This window comes from Cydia pomonella, chromosome 28 (assembly GCF_033807575.1).
Source record: "Cydia pomonella isolate Wapato2018A chromosome 28, ilCydPomo1, whole genome shotgun sequence".
NCBI lineage: Eukaryota > Metazoa > Arthropoda > Insecta > Lepidoptera > Tortricidae > Cydia > Cydia pomonella.
The window spans coordinates 1,768,514-1,789,409 of record NC_084730.1 but is presented as its reverse complement, the minus strand read 5'-3'; the positions used below and the strand labels follow the sequence as shown (position 1 = coordinate 1,789,409).

Sequence of the window (20,896 nt, the reverse complement as noted above, 5' to 3'; positions counted from 1 at the left end):
ATGATGGATCTTATTTGAACTCTTGTTTTAGCAAACTTGTTTCTTGTTTTATGTTAATTTTAATATCAGCTATGACTCACGATAGTTCTAATGCAATTACATATTTCTAGAAGTCAATAGGGATGCCCACAATATCACTGACACACGATTAAAAACCGGAATTATACGAGTAGCTATTATCTTAAAATCACAGATTGTTGGAAAACACATTCGTTACACATTAACTGATTTCACGGCAATTTGTCTTAACTGAGACGGTTTTCTGCACGAGGCTATAATTCGTGTTTTAGGGTTCCGTAGCCAAATGGCAAAAAATGGAACCCTTATGGATTCGTCATGTCTGTCTGTCCGTCCGAGTCCGTATGTCACAGCCACTTTTTTCCAAAACTATAAGAACTGTTGAAACTTGGTGAGTAGATGTATTCTGTGAACCGCATTAAGATTTTCACAAAAAAATAGGAAAAAAAAACAATAAATTTTGGGGGTTCCCCATATTTAGAACTGAAACTCAAAAAATGTTTTTCATCAAAGCCATACGTGTGGGGTATCATGTATAGGTCTTCAAAAATGATATTGAGGTTTCTAATATCATTTTTTTCTAAACTGAATAGTGTGCGCGAGAGACACTTCCAAAGTGGTAAAATGTGCCCCCCCCCCTGTAACTTCTAAAATAAGAAAATGATAAAACTAAAAAACTATATGATGTACATTACCATGCAAACTGCCACCGAAAATTGGTTTGAACAAGATCTAGTAAGTAGTTTTTTTTAATACGTCATAAATGGTACGGAACCCTTCATGGGCGAGTCCGACTCGCACTTGGCCGCTTTTTTTATTAGAAAGAAGGGGGATCTTGACATATATTTTAATAATAAAAAAAAACACTTTTGAAAAATAATTCACAGCAAATATGTAACAATTATAAATCATATACGATTATCAATTATCATTATTAGCCAGAGTGATCAAACAACAACTTTGCCCCCTTGTAAAACAAATAACTATTAATAGACTTTTTTATCGCATGATCTCGAAGTCACCGATGCTAAAACCTTCAATGGCTTATCGTAAATTTGCCTATTTTTTGTTACCAAGTTTGTCTGTAACAAAATTCATTGTCAAATCCATCGAACCGCAACGTATCGTTTTCCGCCTTCGATAACGTTTCTTTCTGCTGTGTTCTACCGGTTTGAATTTGGAACGCGCTAGAATACGATACACAATTAATAGTAGATTGTGTCACAAGGGAGCAATATGACATTTACGGCGTGGGCGTACATTGAATCCTGAACGAAGCGAAGCATTATATAATTGAATCCCGAGCGTAGTGACAGATTCAAGTGTTAACGCCGAAGATGACACATACTGCTTTTCACATCACTTATTAGGAAATGATTATATTTAAAAATATTATTGAAGCTAAAGATAAAGATATTTTATTATTCAAGTAGGCATATTGCAATGCGCTTATGAACGTCAAATAAAGCTACACCGGCTCTAACCCTACACCTCTGACCCGAGAAGATTAAAATCCCCTCTCAATTGGAGGAGAGTATCCCAATATGGACCGGCAAGAAACTCGGCGGTACACATCTTTTCAAAACATTACATCTTATAATTAACATACATTAAATAAGAAAAATTACAATTTAGATTACTATAGAAATTGTGCAAAACAGTATGCAAAAAAGTAAGAAATAGAGCCCTAAAACAGAAAAGTCCTACTTTGATCCCTCCTAACGGGGAAGAAAAGTGCCACTTTGATTCTTCCAGCAGAGAAGAAAGAGCCTTTTTCCGAATAGGTGATGTGAAAATGAATTTCTCAATGGTGGTTCCGACTATTATAACTATTATAAGTGGTTAGTATTTCTTACATACAGATATTCTAAGCCTACCATAAACGCCGAAAATCATGTATGTGGCAGTTTAAGAGCAATTCCAACTTTAGCTGAGCAACTTTTCAAATCTCGAATTTTTGAAGCTGTTTCTGTCGCGCTGCGGTGGGCGGGAGTGCGTGTGTGCGATAAGGAGAAATGCAGCTCGGACTAAACATCCCACGCAAAAAATTCAAAAATCGAGGTTACGTTCACCAAAGGAAGAAATAATCTATGTCGGTTTTTTTTGGTTTTTTGAATATTTGTTGTCATATTTGTATACTGCGCCTTTTTTGCAGCCAATTCAATTGAGCCTTTTTTGCGATTTTCGAGGCGCTGTAAGTTTCTTCAAAATAAAATAATCCAAAAAAGCAAAACATAGCGGCTCAGATAATGATCTTATTTGAAAAAATCATTGCCCTAGGTTAAAAATCCAGGGAGGAAACAGTCGAGAGCGTTTGTAGGGGAAAATCGCAACTAGGAATTCCTCTTAACGAGTCTTGAAGAAAATTTATTTCATTTCGCACGCTTTGATAAAGTAGGTACAAATATATTCGCCGCAAAAATCATTAGTAATTACAGATGTAAATTCGAAACATCAGTCAATTAGGATTGATGTTTCGAATTGTTCATCATTCATCCTCAATTATTGTTTACGTATTAAGGCCTAGTTTACCCTCTGGGTTGGAAGGTCAGATGGCAGTCGCTTTTGTAAAAACTAGTGCTTACGCCAAACCTAGGGATTAGTTGCCAAGCGGACCCCAGGCTCCAATGATCTGTGGCAAAATGCCGGGACAATGCGAGAAAGAAGAAGAGATCCTCAATTATTGTTTACAAAGTTTTGACTTTTTCGATTCAATTAATTTGCAAAAAGTGTGTTTTAAATAAATAGATTTTAATCTTAATGAAAATCACTTTCATGTGTGCTCGATAAATCATTTTTTTTTTCAGTGTATATTTATATTTATAATTTAGCTGGTCAGATTCCTCCACTACAACTACAAAAATTATACGGCTATCGTCCTTCATGCCAATTTCCGCATTTTGAAAATTTTCCAAAAACTGGATCGACATAAAAATTGAATTTAATCCTAGAATCTGATCACAAAATTTCACGAGAATCGGTTAAGTATTGCGACCTGTAGAGGAACATCCGGACATACGAAAGCAAAATGCCCGAGTTAAGACGAAGACCTTCGGTAACGGACAATACACTACAATATTGCCAGTGGAGCGACTCTCCTCCTTTCGGGCATTCTCGGCTCAGTCCGGCTCAGCATTGCTCCGAGCAATTATTAGGGTTAGCACAACTTGACGTCCCTATACGTGCACGACCACAGATAAGATAACCACTTGAATTTTGACAACCCTAAATATCCGAAAAGGATAGTGCTTGATTCGTCCTTGAATCGCTGTCAAACTTCAGTTTTATAGGAAGTGTCATTTCTGTACGATAGTACTATTTTTTATTCTGTGCTATTGCGACAGCCCCCTCATAAGCATAGCACACGGCGTTTTGCACACGACGAGTCATTAATTCGCTCGCACGTAACTGCATTTACATAAATGCATATTTATTAGTCTTATCGGTGAGTACACGCTTGTCAAGTTCACACGTTAATTGAAAGTTAACGTTTCCTAACAGAGTATTTACTTTTTTATGGGTTTTTGTCCCGAATTTCTACGCTATAGGTAGCTCTCGCAGCAATTCAGGGTAGAATCATTTTGTGCCAATTTTGTCCCTTTCTAAGGTGTGGCACTTTTCCTTTCAGCTCTTTAGTTGTTAATTTTCAAATAATTTTCTTATCTGTGGCTGTGCACGCAAAGGGACGTCAAGTGTTGCTCGTAGCGATGCTGAGGGCCTACCGCGAATCACGTTCGACGTGTTGCCTCTCTGTCGTACTTGTAAATTCGCACGTAAGTGTGACAGGGAGGCAACACGTCGAACGTGGTTCGCGGTAGGCCCTCTGAGCCGAACGGAGCCGAGAACACCCGAGCGCTGCAGTTTCACCCCATCTTTTGGATGTCAAGGGCACGTTTTTTTCTTAGACTTTACCTCTATTACAATCAAATTCATTTTTATATGAAGCAGCTGTCACAAAAAATTCTAGATATTTTTTTTAAATATATACATATTTATTTATTTGGAAATGTAACATTTAAGAGTCCGCAGCAAGCTCAGTCGAATTTCACCTTCCCATACAGTCAAGTGTAAAAATATGGGTGTACACATCTTACTCAAAAATATGTCCCATAGCATCTTATTCCAGTGTAATAAGACCGTACTACCATATTTATAACACGATTCTCTCGATACATATTTTTGCAGCTGACTGTACAAACGAAATTTCGTTCTCATTTTTAAACTACGTCTTGGATTATATTGAAACTTTGCACACACAAGAAGTATATCTAGTTCCGTAATTAGTTTATATGTATAGGTCCAGGTCACCTAGACACTAACTACGTAAAATAGTAGAATTAATTTTTGACGACCGGTCTGGCCTAGTGGGTAGTGACCCTGCCTATGAAGCCGATGGTCCCGGGTTCAAATCCTGGTAAGGGCATTTATTCGTGTGATGAGCATGGATATTTGTTCCTGAGTCATGGGTGTTATCTATGTATCTATGTATTTATAAATATTTATATATTATATATATCGTTGTCTAAGTACCCTCAACACAAGCCTTATTGAGCTTACTGTGGGACTTAGTCAATTTGTGTAACAATGTCCTAATATTTATAAAAAAAAAATTATAATAAATAAAATAAAAATTACAGGACATAACACACTCAACAAACACCTACACAATATGGGTAAAACAGACAGCCCCATGTGCAGAGCGTGCATGGAAGAAGAAGAAACAACAAAACATGTTCTCCTAGACTGCAAACAGGTAGAAGTATACAGGAACAAATACCTAGGGACTCCGTGCACACTAGGAGAGGCAATTAGCAACCTTAAAACTTTGCTAGGCTTCGTGGAGGAGCTGGGGTGGTTAGAGTAGCGCTACCTCGTTTCACGCAAAATAGGCACAATGGTTGTCGATTTGCGGAAAATGCCCAGCAGCACTAACTAACTAACTAGGTCCAGTTTATAGATAGATAGATAGATATATTCGTTTTCTTTTTTAACTATGGTATCTGAAGATACATAAAATGTCATGATTTATTTATGTTTACATTTAAGATAGCAGTTAAATAATAATTATACCGTGACAACATTATTATGTTACCCCGATTAATACAGGGGTAGTTGGGAAAATAACATTATACTGTTGGCAACACGGTAGTTTTAGCAAGTGGTGGGGACACGGTAAATGTTGGACAGGCTCGTTCACTTGGGTTGAGGCCGTCAAAGAGGACGCATCGTAATGAGCTGGTTAGGTCAGAGTACCTGCAAGTATCCCGATTGTTGTAGTAGTAATAGTTTAGAGTAACCATGCGAGAGGAAGCACTACAAAACTAATTAGAAGAGTAGATATACCTCATCCTATTGTAAGTTCAAAGTTTCAGAGCTATCTAACTAGTCGTTTTAAATCGTTTCAAAACGAGAGCGTTACGTTACGTTTGTATGGAGGTTAAGTAATAAGGTAAAACATTTTCTTGAATTATATATAAAAAGCGGTGGTGGCCGAGTGGATATGACGTCCGACTTTCAATCCGGAGGTCGCGGGTTCAAATCCTGGCTCGTACCAATGAGTTTTTCGGAACTTATGTTTGATATTTACCACTAGCTTTTCGGTGAAGGAAAACATCGTGAGGAAACCTGCATACATCTGAGAAGAAATTCAAAGGTGTATGTGAAGTCCCCAATCCGCATTGGGCTAGCGTGGGGACTATAGCCCGAGCCCTCTCGCACATGAGAGGAGGCCTGTGCCCAGCAGTGGGACGTATATAGGCTGAATTATTATATATATAAAATCAAATCCACCCAAAAGAGATTTGAAGAAACTGGCATAGGGACCATTAGCGAGAGGAAAAATTAGACATGTTTTTGTATCTTTGCCTTTTGTGAATGTAATGTAAGAGCAGCCCGCGTAGCCAACATGCCAATCGTTAACGCTCCGTAGCGTAGTCATCTCTCTCTATCACTCTTCGACATTAGTGCAGATGTGACAGTTGCCCCGGGACCCGGGTACGTCCTTTGGACCCGGGTACGTCCTTAAACTACGTCCAAAAGAGAGGTAAGTATGGGCATTGTGAATGTCATCTCGCTTTGTGTGGTAGAGCACAGCACTGCGGATGTCATTCCAGATCTAGAGCAGAGCCCAACTGGGGAAGTACCTCCACCTTACAGAAAACCGCAGCCAAATAACACTAGACCCTACTCATAGTGTTGTGTTCCTGCCGGTGAGTAAGGTTGCCAGAGCTCAACGAGGGGGGCGGGTTTAGGGTCGGCAACGCGCATGGAACTCCTCTGGAGTTGCAGGCGTACATAGGCTACGGAGACTGCTTACCATCAGGCGGGCCGTATGCTTGTTTGCCACCGACGTAGTATAAAAAAAAAAAAAGTTGCGTTTCGTGCGCCACGGCGCGATAACGATTGGGTTGTCGGCTACGCAGGCAGGACAACCCAGCTTTGTTAATCATGGACGTGAAGGATTGGGTCTTTTCTGATTACTTCCATAATACATCCAGTCTAATAATAACATCACGTGAAACTTTTGTCTGTCAAGGGGGCCTAGACGAGATGAAAAGCGTCTGCAGAAAACGAAACGCTAAGATAAACGTCACTAATGTATGGGAATGATTGCGTTTCGTTTCGTTTTCTGCAAACGACTGTCATCTTTGGCTAGGCCCCAAGGTGTCTTGTATAGGGAGCGTGCATGAACTGTAGGAGGCAGCACAGGAGCCGTCAGATTTTTGGCGCGAGGCGTAAATGTGATGTTTATTGTTCCGATGTAGCCCACAAGATGGCAGAACCTACTATGCACAAGAAAACACGTGACTTGTAAATTTACATGTCTATTGTTCCGATTCAGGCCAAAAGATGGCAGACCCTCCAACGCGCACGGTCCCTATAAGGAAAACCTCGATCGAGAACCTATTGGTATATAGAATTGTATATACTTTTCATATGTAAAATGCGTCACGCGGAAAACACCATAATGACGATAAAAACACCTTAATATCTAGGTAAATTAGTATTTTGGTGAAGCTGGAGATATTCATCTAAGTTGAGTCATAGCGTTATACCAAACGCTTAATATGGTTTCCTTACAAAACTCTAATTATTACATCTACTTTTTTTATGACATAGACAAACGAGCAGACCTTGCAACACCAGAGGGGTTGTAAGTGCGTTGCCGGCATTTAAGATCGGTCCGGAAATACCGCAGGCGACAGTTCATTCCACCTTTAAGCTGTGCAAGGCAGGAAGATTCCGGGGAAACGGACAGTTGAGGACTGCCAACCATCTAAGTGAAGAGGATGACAATATTGTCATATAGGGCGATGGCGAAAAGAAGCGGCAGAGATTAATGTAATAAATGATATAAAAGTAATTAATGTATATAAATGATAAACTTGACTCACTTAATCATTAAAATCATTTTCACTAGCAGCAACAAAAACTCCAAAACCGAACTCAAACACGATAAAATTAGAGTAGTATTTCGCGAACTTCTCATAAATTCACACGGTCGCTTACAAAACAAATACAACTTTATAAGAAACTAATAAGATTCAATTTCCAATGACCAAACATAACACGTTCACAGTTGCCGAGATTCCGAGTTGACTGAGCGAGTAGCAGAATTTGTTTAAAAAGTGAAATCTCATCTACATTTAAAATTGAACTTTAACAAAGTAACAATAAAACTCAAAACCATTTCGGCGTATTTACCATACACACGGCACGCTCTGCGTTGAGTGCAAAATTGTATTTAAAATTAACATGAAATAACTGAATAGTGATAGTCGTTTGATTTTAAACCTACAACTAAATGGGTTAAAGTTCACATTTCAATGGATATGTTACTAGATTTAATGCTGTTTAGTTTCAGAAGTGTATTTTGAATGAGTAAGGTTAGTGCAAACTTATATTTGCGGCCAGTTATGGTATTGCCTTAATCAAATAGTATGGATACATGAAAATTTAACTGTTTTAAAACTTTGTTTGCGGATTAACGCGGATTTTCCTCTTTGTTTACAGATGTGTACAGTCGCCATCAGATATATGGGAGCGGCCAAGATGTTCAAAAATATCTGAACACGCATCTAGCGCTTTGACAATAGAGGCGTATTCAGATATTTGTGAGCACCTTGGCCGCTCCGATATATCTGATGGCGACTGTACTATGGATAAGGTAGGTAATATATCATCAACTGACTTCGTTCACATCTCTGGTTCACATCACATGACAAAGTTATTTTAGATGCAAGTGCGAAAGTAAGCATTAAGCAATTAAAACCGGCCAAGTCCCGCCCGACGTTGCTTAACTTCGGTGATTGGATGAGAACCTCGAGATTGGAAAGAAATATTTATTTTATTCTGTTTTTAGTATTTGTTATAGCGGCAACAGAAATACATAATCTGTAGAAATTTCAACTGGCTAACTATCACGGTTCATGAGATACAGCCTGGTGACGGACGGACGGACGGACGGAAAGCGGAGTCTCAGTAATAGGGTCCCGTTTGACCCTTTGGGTACGGAACCCTAAAAACCAATTTGATAAATTTTGGGATTCCGGAATTTCGGCAAAGCGCTTAGCCAGGGTTGCCATACGTCCCCGTACACCGGGACATGTCCCCGTTTGAAGCTTAGTGTCCCGTCGTCCCCGTCATTAAGCAAATTGGCTACTTGTAAATTTTTTGTAAATAAAGTCAATCGATCTTGATTTTCCTGAGGATTAATGTCTATATAGGACTCATGGCATTTAAGCAACACACAGGTCAGAAATGAGAGTTAAAGTCTGACGCTCGCACTCGACGATTGAAACGCCTCTAACAAAATGATAATGTAATGTGACGTCACATTACATTAGTCTGTCCTAAATATATGGAAGATCATGAAAATTGCTATTTTGACCTTTAAATATTGCGTTTATGTATATAGTTGTAATACATTTTATTTTTCAATATCATTTCAGGAATCGAATGACATAATTTGCTTAGTTATATTTGAAAGTAAAAAAAAAAATGTCTTTGAATCCTTGTATTTTTTATAATCTCAATATGTCTTTTTAAATTCCTGTTTTTTCATAATGAATAGCCCATTTTCTATCAATTTAGCTAAATTTTGTTAGAATATTCAACATGTGTCAAGTACCCAATTGTAAGTAAAGTAAGTAAGTAAGTAAACACTTTATTGTACGAGAAAAATAAATATTACATCAGATGGAAAATAATTGGGTAGTACAAGCGAACTTATCCCTAAGAGGGATAAGTTGTCAATTGTCCCCGTCAATTCTCATAATTTCGCAAGGGTTTTAAGCGCGGTGTCCCGGATGATATTCACAGGAGCAAAATTTGCACCCCGGTCTCCCCCCACCTCCCGTCTCCGGCGTTAACTTAAAAATGCAAAAATCTTCTCCGAAATTTGTTAGCTGCTCCGACTGATGCGATTGCAATATTCTCCTTCTTCCTCGCATTGTCCCGGCATATTGCCACGGCTCATGGGAGCCTGGGGTCCGCTTGACAACTAATCCCAAGATTTGGCGTAGGCACTAGTTTTTACGAAAGCGAATGCCATCTGACCTTCCAACCCAGAGGGTAAAACTAGGCCTTGTGGGAATTAGTCCGTTGGAGGTGGGACGGCGCCAATAAAAAATATTGCAATAACATCAGTAGAGCCCAAGCAACTAACAACTTTCAGAGCAGCCCTCGCAGCTAATGAGTAAAAGAGCCTAGCCATAGACAAGATGACAATCATTCGCAGAAAACGAAACGCTATCATTTCCATACATTTTTTACGTTTCTATGCGTTTCGCTTCATTTCTGCATACGATTGTAACCTTGGCTTGGCCCCCAGTAGGGCTAAGATCGGTCTTGTATCATCTGTCATCACACCTGTCACGTTCTAACAAGTATGTAAGTGCGAAAGTGACGCATGACATGACAGGTGATAAAAATGCGACCATGATACCGCCGCAGTAGGGCTAAGAGGGTCGTCTCTTTATCATTTGTCACCATACCTGTCCCGTTCTAACAAGTATGTAAGTGCGAAAGTGACGGGCATAGTGACAAGTGATAAAAATGGAACCATGATGCCGCCGCTGATCACTTACGTGTCAAAGCGCCTAACGCCCCTCGCTCAATGGTATTGTTGAAAGTTCCTACTGTACTATTGTTGACACACTGGGACAATAGTATTTTAGTTCCATAACGTTCGTATTGATTAAATATAGATGTGTTTATGTAGAACTAAGATAAACTGAGGCATAGTTGAATAATGTATATGATGTGTTTTGTTTCAAACTTTTAATAGCACAAGTGAGAAATGCTTACACAATGTGCTTGAGTTATTATAAACTTAGACATTTTACTACTACTATTACTTGATTACTTACAACTTACTTACTCCGTTGGCTCAGCGACCCAAAATGAGACTTGGCCTCCGACACAAGACAGCGCCACTTTTCTCGGTCCTGTGCGACCTCTCGCCAATTGTCGACTCGAAGCTCGCGCAGATCCGCCTCCACCATGTCGCTCCAGCGATACCTAGGGCGTCCGATAGGACGTCCTCCTGCTAGGCGACCCAGGTACGCTCTTTTTACGTACCGATCTTCGTCCATTCTCTCAAGGTGGCCCAACCAACGGAGTCTGTGGGCTTTACTTTTTCCCATGATGTTAGGTTCAGCCACTAGGTCTTCAATCTCATAAAACTAAAATCACTAATTAAATAAATGATTATAAAATTAAAATCACTAATTATATAAATTAATGAGTATGAGTACGAATATGAGTTGAATTTTATTGCTAATGTCGACTCCATAGCTCGCTATTAGTCTTAGCATGCGATAAAAACTCCGATGCCTAGTCAATTTATGTGAAATTTCTATGAAAATTTTCATTTTAATTCATTTAAAAAAAGAAGAAATTTGATCTATATTATTTTTTAAATCGATGGGTAGGCTGCCAGATATCAACTCAATACAATGTTGCGAGATTTGGCGTTATAAGAGGCTGTCAATACCTAAAGCGCGCACACTGTCTATTTGTATCGGAGTAAATGAGATAGCACTGTCGCATGTTACTGGGCCTGGGCAAGGGAATAATAAGAAAATTATTTAAATAAAAAAAAGTGGATTATTAGTGTAATATTTTACTCGTTAGCGGTTTAGATATAAATGTTTTGAAATTGTGATTTTAATTGCAGACCCATAAGTCAAAACAATAAAGACATAGAACCGTTTAATTGTGATTTTAAGACCAATCTTTGCAATTATTTTCTATCGAGCCGATTTCGTTCAATCATGTATCGAGTACAACCACGGTCTTTGAAATATAATTAATATGAACATATATTTTTCTTACTTGACTAAAACAAATAGTCTTTCTTAAAAAAACTGTTTAAGTAACATCAATTTCAAGGACATTGGTTGTTGACAGCCTCTTAAGGTTATAAATTTTATGAAGGTGACACTTGTCATGCTACCCATCGAGATTAAAAAATACTATAACAAAGCCGTTTATTGTTTTTGAGTTTATCTTCATGCTGGCCGTAATTTGCGGTTTATGAACGCATCATAGATAGTTTATAATAATAATATGTATGTAGATGTAGATACATTTATTTAAATTCTATCATACACTAAAATCAAAACAGCATTGTAGCTGCTTTGTTTATAAAATGACTACTTTCGATTTGATTGGGCGCTCAAACATTTCAACTAACTAAAACAATGACTAATAGACCAATTCGAGTTTTAGTTATTCGATCTGTTTCCGATATGATACTGATCAGTGTCAAAAGTGACGTTTTTGGTTGAAGAAACTTTTGAGTAAGTACTTTTGAGGGAGTTTATTTCATTATTAGGAAAGTGAATTTGAAATAGAGGTAGATGATCAGAGAAAACTTTGTAGCTACAGTAAATTTACTGCCATCTTTCGACACATGATGTTAAATATCAAAAAGTGGCGCCATCTAATAGATCAAAGGCTGCATCGTTTCGAGCGATAAGTCAAAAGGCGTTCTAAAAGTTATAATCATGTGTTGAAACATGGCAATAAATTAACTGTGACTACAAAGTTTTCTTTGACAATCCACCTCTATTTCAAATTCTCTTTGTTATTAGTAAGTCCGACACCCACTTCGCCGGTTATTAAACCGGTATATTAGAACCGTATATAATATCATTTAAGTCATATGGTACTTAATAAGGTCAAATATTAAAACAATACTGCCAATGGTCGGCGGAGAAAGGACAACCTTGCGACAGTATGTCACGTGCTTATACGCAATAACTTCCATGCAATTTGGCTCTTAAGCCATTGGGTTAAGATTCAAATTTGTGTACCTTCAAGATTAAGACTTGAATCATATGCATTGCATTATGGATCTTGCGTGCTTTGGGATAAGCATATATATAATCTAATAATACTTCTTTTATTGCATCTGGAACACCTACTGACATAACATAATTTTTTTTAAATTCCGCTACCTAAAGGTTGTCTGGAAGAGATCGCTTTTTAGCGATAAGACCGCCTGTTGTTTACCTCTTCTTTATGTGTTGTATTATTTGTACTGTTTATGTATTGAGGTGTGCAATAAAGAGTATTTGTATTGTATTGTATGATACTTATTATTAATAATAATTATTATTTATTTATTTAATACGGTTTAACTCACGTATTTTTAGTCACTCGCGCGACATCTTTCGGTAGAGCCAAGTAGCCTTACCACGATTACCCTAGCACTGTCGATGTCGAACTGACATACATACCTACTCGCTAACGTCTGCGTAACTTACACTATACATCTCGCTCACACTAATATGCCAGTATTAGACCCGGGTACGTCCTTAAACTTCGTTCAAAAGAGAGGTATGTGCATTGTGAACGTCATCTCGGTTTGTGTGGTAGGGCACAGCGCAGCGGATGTCATTCCAGATCTAGAGCAGAGCCCAACTGGGGAAGAACCTCCACCTTACAGAAAACCGCAGCCAAATAACACTAGACCTGTGTGCCGGGGAGTGAGGTTGCCAGAGCTCAACGAGGATGCGGTTAGGTTCGGCAAGGCGCATGTAACTCCTCTGGAGTTGCAGGCATCCATAGGTTACGGAGACTGCTTACCATCAGGCTCATCAAAAATACGTAGAGAAACAAAAAATAAATAGGGAACTTATTCTCATCACAAACACTTCCAAAATTATAATTGAAAGCTCCCAAGAAACACGTATGACCACCACGTATGACCGCGACGAACCGAAGGTCGGTCACGCAAATAAAAATAACTTAAAGTCATAAAAAGTATAAGTTACTCCGCGGTATTCTACTCTACTTAAAGTGGAGTTCATTAGAAATTGCAAATAATGAATAATGAAAACAAATATGACAGACTTTGTCAGCATATGACATATAGTGAAAGTTGTTTTCACCTTAAATATTGTATGTTAATGTTGTTAAGCCTTCCGACCGTTTTGACTTCTTCCTTATTCAAATCGTATTTTATAGACAAATTAATAGAAATAGACTATTAATCAACTTAAAATTAATAATATAGGTAAACTTAAAATAAGGGTCTTATAAATAGAAAACGTCCTCCAGGTCGCTACCAATGGGAAGTGTGCCCAGAAGGGCCAGAAGGCTGGCCCCATTGCGTTAGGGCTCCTCTACATGATGGCCCAGCGTAGGCCAGTCTAAGAGACGCAGTTATGCGGTAGAATGAGATAGCAATATCACTTGCTCCCCCTAACGCATAAATGCGTCCCTAGGACTGCCTACGCTGGGCGATCGTGTAGAGGAGCCGTTAAATATTAATAATGTGTATTGGAAAAACTTAGAAAACGGGGTAATTTTGAAAATTACCCTACTAAACTAGAAGCATTTTCTGCTATAGCAATTATAACCCCATTTCATTTACCATGGCGGGATTCGACTTGAAACAGCACAAAGAGAACCATAATGTTGATTTATTGTTTAACAATTGCTTTACGAGCTCTGCTCTTCAAAGCCAGCGTGTGGTCAAATAATAACACAAAAGGATTAAGACTGGACAGTTACACGTAAGACACGCCGCAAAAAAAGTTTGCCGGTTGTCTATTGTTGTCACTACTCGTATTGTTTACGCCGACCGTCTCAAGTGGAATCCCGGCATGGTAAATGAAATGGGGTATAGCAACAGTAGTCAAGACGCCTTGGTAAGCGTTGCAATAGTTGCTAAAGCATGCAGTGCTTATGTTAGTAGATATTACTGATTTTCAAAATTACCCCGTTTTCGAAGTTATCCCAATGCAACTTAATTTTTCTATACTTTTAACTTAAAATTGATATAAAAACGCAAGATTTAAAGATAAAGATAGACATTGACAGTGACAGTCACAAACATGTACGAACATGTACAGGAAACAAAACCAGAAGAACAGGACATTAAGTGCGCATCTCGAAAAGGACCCAACCCAGCATAATGCTAGCTATGAAGCCAGCGCTGGTCTTATGTAGGGGCCAATCGGATCGGTTTATGTATATAATCTGTTAGAAGAGAATAGAATAGAAAAACGTTTATTGCAAAACCATCTACAAACAGCACCACATTAGTAAAAAAAAAGAAAGAAAGAAGATCTAATACACTAAACAATTATAACTACTTGTAACCTATTCTAACATGCAATAGCATAGAGAAATAAGAAGCAATAGAGTAACCGAAACTCTATTTTCAACTCCTACGCTTACTCTGGTTATAATATTAGCTGAAAATCGTTAAGCATTAGACTTTTTGTTTGCCGCAATATCTATTGTCGAGTAGCAGTACTGAGAGTTCCACTACTTGATGCTAGATATCGACTGCGAATATAATTATCATTTTGGTACCAAAACTGATGTATGGAGTGAGCACTCTATTACTTCTTATTCTCTATGGCAATAGTTACAGTGATGATGCTGCAATAGAGGCTACAAATGGACACCACTCAGCATATGCTCTAACATATATATGCTACAGCGCTGCTCTTCCGTGGAGCCCAGGGCAAGAAGATAGCTCAGAACAGTAAAGGCAGTGTCACACAGTGTTTTAGCAAGTAATATTTATCACAAGTTAGAAACGAATGCATGGAAAAATTTCAAATCGGAAGTGAGTGGGAATATTTAAAAATACAAGGTGCCCGCGAAGAAACGGAAAAAAATGTAACCATGTCATTTCATAAGGAAAAAATGTTATGCAAATTTAAGTCAATTCCGCCAAAAAAAAATTTTTTTTGTTCTTTTTTTAATTTTTTAAATAATAAGTGCATGTTCTTGCAAAAAATTATGGGTTAACATGAATTGGTACATTTTATTTATCGAAAAAACTAGTCTCGGCAAAGTGTTCCTTGTCACTTTGATGTTTGTCATCGCGTCACGCCATCAAAAAGGCTTTGCACTGAAACACAATAAAAAAACGATTTTATTTAAATTGGTATTAAGAGGCTGTCAATACCTAAAGCGCGCACACTGTCTATTTGTATCGGAGTAAATCAGAATTAAAGCACTGTCGCATGTTACTGGGCCTGGGCAAGGAAATAATAAGTAAATTACGATTTAAAAAAAGTTTTAATGACATTTTTGTCTCTAAATACGATCCGGAATATACTTTTAAAAAAAATTCCGTTTCCTCGCGGGCACCTCGTATATAAACAGGTAAAGTCCAACATGTATTTAGTTTAATATAATATATTAATATAATGTTTAATATAATATAATAATAGCATATATACATGTTGATAAGATCATGGTTGTTCTTAAAAAGTGCGGGATTACGAAGTAATGAAGTTAATTTCTATTTCTATCACTTTCATTCAGTACCCCTAGTGTAAATAAATTCGATTTCCAAACGTGACGTACGCGTTTGCGTTTAGTCTCATTTTGTATTGGATTTAGAAAGAGCGCGCCAAGAGGGACGTTTTGGAAACTCAAAATCCTATACAAAATGGGACTTAACGCAAACGCGTTCGTCACGTTATGATGTCGATCAAATTTACACTAGGGGTACTGTACCCCTTGTGTAAATAAATTCGATTTTGAAACGTGACGTACGCGTTTGCGTTTAGTCTCATTTTGTATGGGTTTTTGAACAGCGCGCCAAGCGGGACGTTTTGGAAAGTCAAAAATCTCATACAAAATGACACTTAACGCAAACGCGTACGTCACGTTTCGCTGTCGAAAATATTTACACTAGGGGTACTGGACGCGAGTGGTAAAGTCAAACACCATGGCGCAATTTCTACCGGTGACCAGTAAACTCGCACGGAAATATTTGCAAAACAATAGCGCATTGTTTACAAAAAAAATTGTAAACAGGAAGTACTTGATTTAGGACTTACTTTTTGCTTTTTAGAGGTCAACTGCGGTAAATATTTGCATATTGACGTTGTTACAATAAAATATTTCATTTAAATAGTGCAGAATGAATAGAATGATACAATAATTGCCTAATAGGTATTTGCGTCTTTTAACAGACGATTTAGTGTCTTTTTTTTTTGAGATACCTATTTACTCTGGCCTTGAAGAGATTCACATACTATATTAATAATACGATCGATAGATATAAAAAAATTCGTACGCCTCGCGGCAAAACAGTGTTCGCAATATGCTTTACCTCTAAGAGCAATACAATGTATAACGAATAAATACATCAATCAATCAATCAATATATTGATGGTCCAGGGTTCGAATCCCGGTAAGGGATTTATTCGTGTGATGAGCACGGATATTTGTATCTGAGTTATGGGTGTTTTCTATGTATTTAAGTATTTATATATTATATTTATCGTTGTCTGAGTACCCACAACACAAGCCTTCTTGAGGTTACTGTGGGGCTTAGTCAATTAGTGTAAATATTTATTTAAATTATTGCGATCCCGCACGTGGGGCTCACTTTGACGTTAGCGAAATCATCGACAGTATCGATGGAGCCATGTTCCGCAAATATAGGTTTATTTATGTAAATAATGCATATTTGCATAATGATTGAATAATCTCTCGTACAGTCAAGTGTAAAAATGAAGCGCTGGTGGCCTAGCGGTAAGAGCGTGCGACTTGCAATCCGGAGGTCGCGAGTTCAAACCCCGGCTCGTACCAATGAGTTTTTCGGAACTTATGTACGAAATATCATTTGATATTTACCAGTCGCTTTTCGGTGAAGGAAAACATCGTGAGGAAACCGGACTAATCCCAACAAGGCCTAGTTTACCCTCTGGGTTGGAAGGTCAGATGGCAGTCGCTTTCGTAAAAACTAGTGCCTACGCCAAATCTTGGGATTAGTTGTCAAGCGGACCCCAGGCTCCCATGGGCCGTGGCAAAAATGCCGGGACAACGCGAGGAAGAAGAAGAAGACAGTCAAGTGTAAAAATATGAGTGTACACATCTTACTCAAAAATATGTCCCTATAGCATCTTATTCCAGTGTAATAAGAGCGTAGTACCATATTTATGAGACGTTTCTTTCGATACATATTTTTGCACTTGACTGTGCCTTCATTAGGCCACTCAGCAAGCTTCGTTGCCTAAACACGGTACTCGACTGAAAAGCTCGCTATTATATCACGATTGTACAAAGTACTATTGATGTCAATAATATGTATGTATGTATGTATGTATGTATGTATATACTTTATTGTACATAGAAATAAAAACCGAAAAACACAGTTACAGAGTAAATTAAACACAACAAAGGCGAACTTATCCCTGTATAATACATAATGATTCAATAATAGATATTTGCGTGTTTAAACAGACGATCTAGTGTCATTGCACATGATAATGTATTTATTTGACGGCCTTCTCGCCTAGTCATTGGTGACCCTGGTACCCCTATCTCGGACGATTGATGTTCGAAATGACATTGATATGTCTTCTTGTTTTTAATACTACGTCGGTGGCAAACAAGCATACGGCCTGCCTGATGGTAAGCAGTCTCCGTAGCCTATGTATGCCTGCAACTCCAGAGGAGTTACATGCGCGTTGCCGACCACCCCACCCATTGAGTTTTCAATTGTATGGTTTAATTTAATGCAATACCCGTGTTAAAACAACGCTACATGCAACATTTAATTACTTTTTATTAAAAAAAAAGGAAAAAAATATATTAACTTTGTCATAGTTGCCTTAAACATACATACCCATACCCCGAAATTCAATAAAATCACGGTGTATATAAAAACTAAATCAGGATCAAACATTTGAGATAAAAATAAAAATAAATGCTCTTACCGGGATTCGAACCCAGGACCATCGGCTTCATAGGCAAGGTCACTCACTAGGCCAGACCGGTCGTCAGTTGTTCAGGGGAACGTTACCGGGGCAACGAGTGACCCTATAAAGATGATTCGCCTTTTTCCATCCGCCCCCGCGTTCGAGATGAAATTCCTGAAATCGCGTGCGTTCCGTTTGACGCGCGCTGTAGGTCTTAATGAAAAACTTGGAATGTTTGAAATAGGTCTCACAAGAGAATGAAGCTATCAGTATTACATATTAACCAAGGTTACAAATTAACGCCATTGCAGATCATCAATAGGATACTCAACTTTTTACATTGCTTTTTACTGTTTGATGATTCTCACTGTCAAGGCTAGGAACCGGTTTATAAAATACCGGTAAATACCGGTTTATTTCGGTTTTCCTCCGAACTTTTATAAGAACGCGAACGTTTTAAGAACTTTATTGTAACCTAAAGAAACCGGTTTATTCGATGAGCGACGAAACGGCCGGCCGGCTTGTTGGTGTGCCACGTAAACAAAGACACTAACAAAGGAAGAAACTGGTTCTTATCGCTCTAAACCGGTTAATTTGACAAGAACTGTTCTCATAAAAACCGGTTTAAACATAACAGTTTTTCGAGCGAAACCGAAATTAATAGGTTGTGCGCCAAGTACATGATAACGGTTTAAAAATTTAACCGGTTTCCAAGCCTTGCTCACTGTGATAAATATGTATATGTAGTTCTAAGTAAACTTCTTGTTAATAACAACTATGGGCATGTTTCTGAAATAAATGAATTGAATTGAATTCATCATCATATCAGCCCTGTATCGCCCACTGCTGAGCATAGGCCTCTCTTCCAGTACGCCACTTGTCCCGGTCCTGAGCTAATCTCATCCAGAATTGACCCGCAACCTTCCGAATGTCGTCCACCCAACGAGCCAACGGACGCCAGGAAGCTCCTGGCGTCCGTTGAATTGAATTAATTAAGAGTAAGTAATAAGTATATGACTTTTAATATCATCGCCCACAAAGCTCCGATATAAATAGAATATCTCAACTGCGTGGGCGTCCCCCGCCTTTAACTATTGATTTCTGAACGCCCACGGTGCTACAATGACGTTGCATAAGGGCCAGTCCAAACGGGATAATTATTCGGCCAATCTGAATAAATTGTCAATTTAAACAGGTGGCGTGGACGCAAAAATGAAATTGAAGGATAGGCTCGTCGATTTCACTATGAAATTGTGTACGTGTGGTGTGGACGCTATAAGAGATTGACGCCAATTTTTTTTTATATAGGGACGAATATAGGCTGAATTATTATCATCTATCTTCTTAAGTTAGGTTTATAATATAATATAAAAGTTAAATACAAAAACAATACAAAAAACATATAAACACGGTATAAAAAACCTAACCTAGGGTGCCGCCAGCAGCAGGGCAGGGCTCAAGCTGCCAGTGGTCAGGGCCTCAGAGAGAGGAACTGCCGCACTATCTGCCCCGTGTCTAAGATCACCGCCTTCTGCATCTGACCCTTGATCCAGCTATCCACCGAGAGTCTCTCAAGGTGTTGGTCGAAACTCTTCGCTATTTGACCGTTCGCCGACAGCGACACGACTATCGGAACAATGATCGTCGCATCAACATCCCACATGGCGGTTATCTCGTGAGCCAAGTCTAGGTACTTGCTGGACTTGTTTTTCTCAGCTTTCATGAGATTCTCATCATGGGGGATGGTGACATCGACGAGCATAGCCCGGCGCAGCGATCGGTCTATAAACACGATATCAGGCTTATTGGCTACAATATATTATTATTATATTAACTCACCCGATCTCCACATCGTCCAGCCTCTGGTATTTGACGTTCCGCGACATGTTGCGGTCACTGTCACACACTATGTTGCACTCACTCACACATATCGGTCTATACGTCCACTAATCGTTTTATAATCGCTTGTTCTACAATAGCTTTAATTAAATTAACACAAATTAGGTTAATTTGCACTTTAAAAATAAGGATTAGGTTTTTGTTTGATATCTACAAATAACTTGTGATGTTAAAATTGTCAATTTATAAGTGGCTGTCTTTTTTTATCCTACATCGGTGGCAAACAAGCATACGGCTCGCCTGATGGTAAGCAGTCTCCGTGTAGGCCTGCAACTCCAAGGGAGTTTCATGCGCGTTGCCGACCCTAACACTCCGCACCCTCGTTGAGCTCTCTGCTGTCTGTAAGGCTGCTTATTTACTGAGGCGAAGATGATGCAGACATCAATCAATAGCATTTGCAATCCACAACTCTTCTCCTCTATACAAGACAGCAGGAAGACCAACGATGTTGTACGGATCCGAATGCTGGGCTACAAATAAACCCCATCAGAACAAGCTCCACACCACAGAGCGAATGTTACGCTGGTAAGCGATGTCACCATGATGGAAAAGATAAGAAACGTGTGTATCCAGAGTAGTTTCAATGTACTAGACTTCAATCGAGCGGGATAGATTAGATTTAGATTTATTTCTTTCATAATATTAAATTACAATATAATATATATACCGACCATTATATGGACCGTGATTACCTTTTGTATTGTTTTTGAGCTCCCGATATTTCGACGCAGTTACATGCATCTTGTTCACGGGTAACTGGAGATAGCGAGTGGGTGTCAAAGTGGTGTTAG

At 38.6% G+C, this 20,896-nt stretch overlaps 1 protein-coding gene across 6 annotated transcripts in view; it reads right to left on the bottom strand.

Annotated features, from left to right (window-relative positions):
- Positions 1–20,896, bottom strand: part of LOC133533049 (copper-transporting ATPase 1) — a 100,465-nt gene that overhangs the window by 60,052 nt on the left and 19,517 nt on the right. For 2 of the 6 annotated variants that reach the window (XM_061871972.1, XM_061871973.1), the window contains exon 2: positions 20,046–20,185. The exons of 2 other annotated variants lie outside the window; for them this stretch is intronic. In XM_061871972.1, the coding sequence (XP_061727956.1) occupies positions 20,046–20,092 (47 nt within the window). In that variant the 5' untranslated portion in view covers positions 20,093–20,185. Of the gene's footprint in view, positions 1–20,045; positions 20,621–20,896 lie in introns of those variants that run through there. 2 more of the 6 variants (XM_061871971.1, XM_061871976.1) reach the window with 2 other exon arrangements.